This window comes from Xiphophorus maculatus, chromosome 15, assembly GCF_002775205.1.
Source record: "Xiphophorus maculatus strain JP 163 A chromosome 15, X_maculatus-5.0-male, whole genome shotgun sequence".
Classification (NCBI taxonomy): domain Eukaryota; kingdom Metazoa; phylum Chordata; class Actinopteri; order Cyprinodontiformes; family Poeciliidae; genus Xiphophorus; species Xiphophorus maculatus.
Genome location: NC_036457.1, coordinates 17,968,178 through 17,978,462, shown reverse-complemented (window position 1 = coordinate 17,978,462; position 10,285 = coordinate 17,968,178). Strand labels below are relative to the sequence as shown.

The window sequence follows — 10,285 nt, the reverse complement described above, 5'->3', positions numbered from 1 at the left end:
AGAACTGCGCGCGATAAAAGTATCATAAGACCAATTAGATGTTTGACCTGATAGGCCGAGAGATCAAGAGAGCGCGAGCTCTAATCGGTGTGTTTATGTGAAATTTCTGGTGACATTTCATGAGGAGAAATAAATTGTAGCTAATGCTAATGAGGGGGCTGCGTGGGGGGGCAATTGCACGCGCCCCTTTTCTTTATATAAACTGATGATTAACGCAAAGGTGAGACGGTTTGTTCCTTTGCTGGTAACGTGACGCTGCTCCAGAAAGCCCAGACAGGCATGAGAACCGTCTGTGAAGTGAGTAACCGCTGATGACTTCTCGGAGCTGATGGAGGAGCCCCGGGGAGCCGCCGGCTCGTCCGCGCGTTTTCGTCCAGCGAACTGCCTGGCGCGCGAGGCGGCACACGAGCGCACTTGAACTTGAGTCCCGAGCACGCGAGCGTGTGCACCGGGCCACACGCGCGTATACGCGGGCGGGCAGAAGCATCTTTCGTCGCGTGAGTCGACTCGAAGTAGCCTCGAACACCGTAGGAAACTGGGAAACATCGGACCAAGGCTTGTTGGAAGAAAAGGAGGAGGTGTCACGTCTGCCCGCCTGGTGTCTCTCTCTCTCACTCACTCACTCACTCTTTCTCTTTCTCTCTCTCTCTCTCTCTCTCTCTCTCGTCTGTGTGTGTGTGTGTGTGTGTGTGTGTCTGTGTGTGTATGTGTCTCTCAATCAGCGAGGCTAGTGCCGCCGGAGCCAAGAGTTGCCGTTCCGCGCACCAATGCCAAAACGCACAGGAGGAGTCAGTGCCAAAGGGTCATTTAGCGCACCACTGCTGAGATGGAAGGACTGTAGGGAGCACACAGAGTCAACAGCTGCTATTTGGCCCCCACAGATACGGCGATCATTGGCTTTTAAGAGAAAAATCTTTAAAGAATAATAATAATAAAATAAAAAAAGGGGCGATTTTCTATCAGCGCGGTCGCTGCAGAGGTTGGGAAGTCCAGGATTTCTTTTCCCTTTTCTTTTTTCTTTTCAATCTGCAAACAAACGCCACACTTCTCCCAACCTGCTTTCAGCGATCCATCGCAGCAACAACAACAACAACAACAACAAAAGAGAGAAAGAAAAAAAGAAAGAAAAGAAAGCCCCGCTTTGGCTTCCTCCCCCACTACCCGATCCAGGTGTTGCTTCCACGGCAGGACACCGTGCGCGGATCTTCCGACTTTCAGCCCTGCTGCTCCGGCTCCTTAACGCGCATCAAAAGTTTACACCTTCAGAGACTGTCGACCGGCTAGCGATAAGAGCGCGCGATCCGAGGGAGTGCGGAGGAGAGAGAGAGAGAGAGAGAGGTAGAGAGAGAGAGAGAGAGAGCTGCTCACCGACACCACGGTTCAAGCCGACTCCAAGTGCCGTTCACCGGGCGATGCCAGAGTAAATGCCGGGGCAATGTCCCGCCGCAAGCAGGTGAACCCGCAGCACTTATCGTTGACGCACAGGGAGACGGTCCAAGGTGAGTTCATCTTCTAATGTCGACCTGCTAAATAATAATTACAGCATTATTTATCGCTTACTTTTTTATCACTCCTGGTTTAGACTTTTCTTTAAAAAAAAAATTATTTACAAGAATGAAGTATTTTACCGTAAATATATAGTATTGTTATAATTGTAATTCGCATATGCGGTGTTTTATTTATCTAAAGTTGGGATATTACGCAGCACATGTGAAATAAATGACAAGGGGGAAGACAATGCTTTGATAAACACGGTATGTTTCCGCTTTTCTTTTTTTTTTTTTTATTATTACTTGCAAACAACGACAACAAAACAAAGTGAAATAAGGGTTATGTTCCAAAAAATGATTACATTTTCACACCTCCTCGAGTATATACAGTGAGGGCGTCTGTTTTGAGTTGGAAAGCATGCGCGCACATGTGTTCGGCGTTTCGTCACAACGCGCATTTTCCCACTGCACTTTTCTCACCTTTTCCCATTTTTGTCATTCGCGTTCCTCGCATTTTGTCTTTCTCGATTCGTCGCAAACTTCTTGTAAATTTGCGCAAAGTTTCCACTTCTTTTCCTCCCCCGGAAGCTTAAAGGCCCTATTATTATTATGATTATTATTATTGCTACGACTACCTCGCTGCAAGGTGAATAGAGTAAAAATGTATGCGTTAAAAACGTGAGTTTTCTTTGCAAAACTCCTTCGTGCAGAACAAAACAGTAAAAAAAATAGAAATAAAAAATGGCACATTTGTTGTAATAATAACAACAATGTCGATTTAAATTTTTTTTTGTCTCGATTTATTGCTTTCCAAAACTGCGATCAGATAACTTTTATAACGGGGGCGAGGAGGGGGCCCTGCCGATTAAAGAAATAAAGAAAAAGTCGCGAAATCCAATTATATCAATCCAACCTTCATCTCCCTGGGTTTGGCGTGCGCCTAAATCCAATTTCAAAGGGGCTCCCTAATCTGGGTAATTTATTGCACAAACTTCATGATGTAATCTCAGGCCCCGGATCTGTTCTGTGCTGAAAAGTGTGAGGTGGATTTCGGCTCATCGTTTATTTGCTCCATCCACTTTGTCTCCTGAGTTTCCTCGTTTGAGGTTGTCCATAAAATATGCAAGAGGACGTTTTGAACCAACACACCGGCCTTAAAGGGCTCAAAAAAAACAAAACAAAACAAAAAAAAAATCAATTTTGTAGATTGTAATCTGGCAGTTTATTCGATCTTAAATCTCTCTAAAAACGTGTAAGCTGACTGAATGTGTGTGTGTGTGTGTGTGTGTGTGTGTGTGTGTGTGTGTGTCCAGCATTTGCCTGCAGAGAAATAACACAAACACTTGGCAACAACTTAGAATAGTTTTGCCTTTAATGAACTTATTCAATTTTGAACATCAACTCTTGAACATCCTGAACCTTTTTTTTTTTGTGTGTGTGTGTTTTTTTGGCACGTTTCCTATAATAATTACAAAAAAGCCTTCAGGCACCTGCCTCACAGTCAGTACATTCCTGTCCTACTCAATGTAGATAATTGCACTGACAATTAGTTGTCACACATTGTCTTTTAACTGCCTTTTTGAGGCAACATGCATGTGTCCTCAGGATTGATCTGTTCTTGTTTAAAACAATAAAAAAATAAAAATAATTTAAAAAAATAACGCAGCTACATGCTTAAAACTTCCAGAAGTCACACATGCAGCAGCAGCAGCAGCTGCAGGAACAGGAGCGGCTTTTGGACATGTTACTTAATGCACAGACGCTCAGCTTAGCGTGTAGCTGCTGGAGTGCAAGTCTGAATAAAAAGATCAGAGTCGGACGCTGACAGGACGGGCAATTTGGAGGATCTAAATGTCGTCCTACCTGTTCTTTTACTCGATGTTTGCTGAACTGTGCCCTCAGGCACTGACCTCAGATGTACAGGTGTGAGGTGAAGGAGAGACTGCAGCGTAAAGCTTTTTCACTTTTTCTTTTCTTTTTCTAGTTGTTTTTATTTTTGTTTCTTTTTAAAAAATTTTGGTAGATTCTGTAAAACGCTCGAAGCCAAAGAAAGAGAAATGTTCTGCAAAAAGAAAAGGCGTGCACGTTTCAGCGTCGACGGAGCAGATTAGATTCGGTAAGGGGCTCTCGAGCTGGAGCGAAGCGAAAGTGCCAACGCGCCTCATCGCTCTGCAGCTGGTGGCAGCATTATGCTGCGGGTTGTTTGATGGGAGGGCCTGCAGACGACCACCTGAGGAGCGTGGGCGAAAACTAAACTGTGTCTTCCTAAAGAGAGCAATTTCAACCATCCTGTGTGTGTGTGTGTGTGTGTGTGAGAGAAAAACAAAACAAAAACAAAACATAAAAAACAAAGACACGTAAGTTGTCTTCTTCGTCAACGCTTTTTCATCGTCGCCTGTCGGGACAGGTCACTGTGTGTGTGTGTGGGCGTGTGTGTCTTTATGTGAGCATAATGTGAAGTTTCTGCCAGCATATGTCAGCCGCACGTCAGATTCAGGGAGAACGGCGTGTAACCGAATGCCTCTTTGTGCTCCTCAGCCGCCGGCGGCCCATAGGGTCACACACTCTGTTTCTGAACACAGAAACCTGAATATCAGCATATTTCTGGACGGGCTTGTCAATGGAGGACGGTGCCTGTATGTGCTTGTGTGTGTATGTGTTTGGAAACAACACTCGCCCGGCCACACATCTAGGGACACTCAAATGCAGAAAATGCACAGAATGTACACCCATGCAACACAGGCAAGAAGAAAAACACACACACACACACACACACACACACACACACACACACACACACACACACACACACACACACACACACACACACACACACACACACACACACACACACACACACACACACACACCCCAATTCAGCATTTAGTGTGAGTCTGCACAAGTTACGCTCAGATTGCATGACCACATGCAAAGTGTGTGGCTTTACTGCCTAAAACAAATCACATGTAAGAAGCTGCTCTGCTAGAAGGCTCAATAAGCCAACATTCAGCTTCCAGTTAATGATTCGTTTTGTGATCACACTCAGAGGTCAAAGGTGTTGCGTTTGTGACAAACCGAGAGCTGTGTCCTACAGCAGCTCTGATGAAATCCTATGAAAATCATGAACTGCACCGTTTCTTTTTTTGTTGTTGTTTTTGGGTTTTTTTTACTGCTCAGACCCCCATCCTCTCCAGACCCTCCTCCCGCCCCTCCACAGGGATGTTTTGCAGCGTACCATCACCAGAGCGGGATCCATCCCACGGAAACGCCTCGTGATAACTGTTTACTCTCCGAATTGGCATGCTACTCGCAAAACAGTCAGTGTTTTCGTCTTTATCCGTGCCATATGTGCCGTCAAAACGACCGGGGGGAGAGAAACCCACCGTATACGCGCTCTCGCCCCCCACCTACCACTCACTCACTCACTCACTCACTCCACCCCACAGCAAATATTCACACAAACGTTGCGGTTGACGGGATGATAATCTCGCAGGAGACGGTCGGGGTGGCTGAGCGATTTACGATTTTTGTCTTTCTTTCAATGATTGAAACATTACAGAACGCGTTCGGTGAGTTTTGCAATGTGGTGACCCCCCCAACCCCGCACCCCCAATTACACAAATTTGCCAAAATTTGATTTATGCATCTCCAAGCGTCATACCTCATAGGTCATAAGGCAATTTCAGTGACAGGTCACAGTCAGCAGCAGGGCTTTATTTTGCTCACACTCAGGCTGATAATCCAAGATTTACGATAAAGGAATGGGACTGGTACAGATTAAATGCTGATAAGATAATTAAACACACACTCACTCCCCCCCCCCCACACACACACCCCAGCAGGCCTGGCCTTACACAATGTTGCAGTGTTGCAGCTCTGCTTGGCAAATCATAGATGAGAAAAATAAAAAAAAGAGGATGGGCGAAGCGGGGCCCCGTTCATCGTTTGAATTTTTGATTGTTACCATCTGCAATGTTGCTGGTGTCATTTGTTTTCAATGGCAGAGTGAATCTTACCCCCACACTCCACACACACACACGCCCTCACATGCACACCCCCTCTCTCCCCGGTGGGGTTTAGCTCCTGAGATTGAGTGTGTTTTTTAAGCTGCATGGTTGGAGAAACAGAGGCAGGTTAAAACCTATTGAATTCAGTCGACTTGTCATCCGAGCGCCTGTGGCCTTGGAGATTATTAGGAAATCTGACTAATAATCAGAAATTTGTGTTGAAATGCTAAAAAAAAAAAGTCAAGATCTAAACCCTGGCAAACGTTTAAATGCTTGATGCTTCCTGTCAGAGGATTTTTTTTATTCTTCTTCTTCTTTTTTTTTTTTTTTTAGCAAATTCAAATTTGATTAAGGCAAAAAACAATTTTTGAAAAGTTTTTTTTTTTTTTTTAAATTCACTCCTGATGTTAAGCATTCATTATTTAGAGAGTTTCAGGAGACTATAGGAGCGGTTAGAGTCACAATCTGCTTCAGTCATCTTCAACCAAATAATTGTAATGAAGTTCTGACAAAAGTTTGAAAATTTTATTATTTCACTATTAAGAAAAATCAAATCACTGACTTGCCTTTTTAAGAAAACTAGACCTTTATTAGGTGCTTTGTTGCCCCTTTTTTATCATGAATTGATTTGTTTTTTTCCTGAAAGAGGCCCATTGTCTTCAGCAGCGTTTCCCATCTGGTACACATTGTGCAGCAGCAGCAGCAGCAGCAGCAGCAGTAGGCTGACTGACTGACTGACTGACTGACTGACTCTCCCCTCATCAAGCTGATAGGGGGTGCTCTAAGGCTGCCTGACTTTAACCCACACTTGATAAGGCGGAGTAACAGGAGTGTCACCGGGGTGAAGATTCAGCTCCGTGTGTGTGAAGAAGAGCAAAAAAAAAAAAAAGAAGCAAAAAGAAAAGAAACAGAGTGAGCTAGAAAGAAAGAAAAAAAAAAACAAAGTATGTGTGGTATTGTGTTAGACAGCTGGCTTTCATTGCTATCATAACGCCTTCCCTTGCGATGGCATGTTTGACAGAGCGTCAGCTGTGCTCCTTTACCTATCAAGCATGTTCCTCTCTCATGCAGGGGGAATTAGACGCTGTCTGTCACCCTGATATACCACATTAGTATGTTTTTTTCCCCTCTCTCCTTTATACGTGTTTCCATTTCAACATTTTCCCAGATTTTTTTTCTTTAGCCCCTCCTGTACACATTCCTTCTTTTGTTTCCTTCTAGCATACACATTTCCCCCCTTTTTTTTTCTCCCTCCCTCCCTCTCGCAGGTGAGCCTGAGGAAAGATGAGCGAGCGGGCGTGGTTGTGAGAAGGTGTCCGAGTTTCGTTCCAGTGGCATAGATTCGGTGCCAGCTCCTAGTAATTCACCGCCTTCTGCCCTCAGGCCGCGTTACTCAACCGTAGGTTTAGCAAAACAGGCCTCGTTAGGTTTGTCTCTCAAGTCGAGACACGGGGGTTCGGTTTGCAGGGCGCCTGTCAGCTCATCCACTCGTTTTGTTGTCTCGTTCCCCCCCTTCACCACCTGTCCTGTTTGTTTCCTGTGCATGCAGGGGCGGCCCAAACGTTGAGCCGGGCCCTGGGCAGAAATGGGTTGAAGAGCCCTCTTTGGAAACGTGTCTTAGGAATAACTGATGAGTCCTCTACATTGAACTGATCTGCAATCACGTGGGTCGGTTTGCAAAATTCACCAGAAGAGGAGGCCTTAAGAGAAGGTTTATTGAAATTGTAGAGATTTGGATTGGCTTCATTTCCTCCCGCCGTCGCGTCTTGTGTTTATTGTTTCAGTACAGGCTCAGTGGAGCAGGGAAGAGTGGCGAGGTTTGCATTTGTGGAAAATTCTCACTTATTTATTCGCAGGAGCAAGAGCAGCTGTGTCAAAATGTGATGGGTCTGCTCTCCAAAACGTCACTTTTTTATATGTAGAACAGCGTGTTAGCACTTCTGAATCTTAAATTGATTCAGGTACAAATGTAGCATTTTGTTAAACTTTTGTTCTATTTAAAAATCAGAGTGAATTTTTAAAGTTGCCTTATTCTTCACCAACTCGACTACAAGCAACACAAACGTGGTGCATTTCCAACATTTTGGGTTCAGGGGACTCTCGGGGGCCCCCTGCTGCTTCGGAGGTCCTAAGCAGGGATTTGGACCAGTGAGGAGGGGCTTGTTTTTGCTTATGCCTCGGGCCGGCTCAGTGTGAAGTTCCACTTGCACGCATGGCGCGTATCGCCTTAACACGGCCCGAGTGTCGCTTCGTCTGAATTATGGCTACAAGCTGTGAACTGTGGGTAGATGTGTGTTTGTTTTTCCTCCGTTGCCGTCAAAGAATATGAGATGGAAATTATTTGGCAGGAGTCCAGGAAGCCATCGCCATCTAGAGAAAGATATTTGGCATTGGTCCATGCTTGGAGCGACTGGAGATGACTAGAATGTGCCGATGCAGGTGTGTGTGCTGGTGTGTGTGTGTGTGTGTTTACGTGGGTGGATGGGTGATTGGGCCCAGAGAGGAGGAGGAGGAGGAGTTATTTATCTGAACAGAAATAAGGGAAATTATGAAATTGGGTTAAAAAAAAAAAGATCAGAGGTTAACAGAGATGATTGGGAAGTTTAGAGAAACGGTTTGAGATGAGCAATAAGGACGATAGCTGCACACACATTCTTTTTTCTTTTTTTTTTTTCAATGTCGCGTACGGTGGCTGTGTGTCACCGAATGGCCGGAAACACAGTTTCTGATTCGAGGAACAAAGCGAACGGGGCGCAACAATTAGAAAAGGACAAAGATGGTGACCGGAGCCGAGGAGACAACAACAGTCACAACGGCGGAAGAAACAGCTGCTGATCATTTCGCCCCTTCACCAGTTTTGTCATTTTGTCGCCTTGATGTTTTTCAGGTCCAAAAACAGGGCCATCTGCCACCGAACGTTTCATATATACTCAACGTCCGCTTGCAGCTTTGCTTTGACAACGGATAATTTAAAGTCATTTTCTATCTCCTGCATGTACAATGAGCAAAAAGGAAATGCAGTTATAAGGCTCTGACAAATGCTACCCATTATTAGCAGAACGCCTTTTGGTGTTTGTGATTTAATCTGTCACATGCCAACTAATCTAAGCAGGGAGCAGAGCCAAACAAAATGGCGACGTTTTCCGAAAATACTACAATTCTTTACTTCAGGGAAAACTACGGGTGGATTCTTCACCAACGTTTTAACCAGATGTTGCCGTTTCATTCGTTCCTACTTCCATTTTTAAAGCTCAAACAAACCATTTCCTAGCCTCAACTAGTACTCGTTGTCCTTAAACTGCTTTCTACTTCTTCTTACTACTTAAGTGTTTTCATCAATTATGCAACTAAATAGCCACAAAACAGCTCAAAGCGCTCGGATTTCCATTTAAATGCCCAATTCTACCAACATGATACCAGAAAAATTGCAAGGCTTTAAAAAAAAAAGAACTTTTTTCTTTTTCTGTCCTTTATTTTTTACAATTTATATTATACCCCACAGGGTGGTACTTAGTTTTTTTGTTATTCTACAAAGTGTAAAAACAAATCTTATCTTTGAACAGGAAGTTGCTCAGAGTTCTTTCGGTTTGATCGGGGGTCATAATCTGTCAGATGGAGATTAGGTAAGAGTAACCTGACCCAAATTCAGATAGAGTAAAAAAAAAAAAAAAAAAAAAACTCAATGTGGAGAAAATACATTGAGAAAGCTATAAAACATTAAAGTAAACACAAGATTTCAGCATTTTTACAATCTCTGTAAGTCACAAAAACCAAACTCATCCGTCTCTGTTTAAGAGGGTAACAAAATGGTTTGTTTACAGGTATGAAATGGAAGTAGGAAGGAACTGAATGGCAATTCTTCTGTTCACACCCACGCTTTGTCATTTAGCCAAACACAAATTCTTAAAGTCACTGGACATCTGTTGCGTTTTCGAACGCTTGTATTTTTTCCTCTGCGCCGTTTCGGGCCTTCAAAACTTTGAGCGTTTTGTACATGACTTGCAGGCCGTTTGGTACCAACCAGAGCTAAAGTAATATTCTATTGTCATATAAATACATAGCTCCGATAAATAACATAAGGTTCCTCAGAGTTAATTTGGGTTGATCAGGAGCCGTTACTAACCATGTTTTTTTTTTCAGCAATCAAACACAAAGCAAAACGAAATCGCCTGTAATGCAAAGTTTTTTAGAGAGTAATAACTGCTAACTTAAATTAAATTGAATTATTACATAAGCTAAGATGCAGTATAAGTATATAAATGTGAAATGGTTTGTACGAACCGGAAGTACAAAGGGAAGATGGCAACTCGTGCGTAAGACGTTTTGGCGGGAATTTGGCGCAAACTGGAATCCAAAAACGAACAAGAAAGAGAGGCAAGAAGAAGATAGTTAAAAGAAAAAAGAAAATTTTAAAAATTGCTCTAATTTTTTGCCGATCACTCACTGGGGTGTCGTTTGGAGAAAGAGAGAAAGGGAGAGACAAAAGAGAAGGAGATGGATTCCTCTTCCTCTCTTCCTCTCTCTCTCTCTCTCCCCCAGGCACCGACGCGGCTCCCTCCCTGATCGCCCGCTCACCCGCTCGCCCAGACATCCCTCACCGTCTCTGGAGCTTCAGGTTTCCTCTGGGCTCTCAAGAAGAGGACACATTTTCATGGTGGTACATCAGAGTAGTGTGGAGACAGGAAAAAAAAAGAAAGAAAAAAAAGTGGAAGTTGTCCATGAGGGATTTGCGTTAAGCTGAGGGACGTGTCTGTGCCATAGGGGCGGCGGGGCAGCGGGAGGAGGCCG

The 10,285-nt window shown here is 44.0% G+C and overlaps 1 protein-coding gene across 1 annotated transcript in view; it reads left to right on the top strand.

The window, feature by feature from the left end:
- Positions 1-10,285, top strand: part of LOC102225842 (B-cell lymphoma/leukemia 11B-like) — a 39,895-nt gene continuing 29,610 nt past the window's right edge. The window contains exon 1 of the mRNA XM_023347523.1: positions 1-1,499. Within this exon, the coding sequence (XP_023203291.1) occupies positions 1,436-1,499 (64 nt within the window). The 5' untranslated portion in view covers positions 1-1,435. The remainder of the gene's footprint in view (positions 1,500-10,285) is intronic.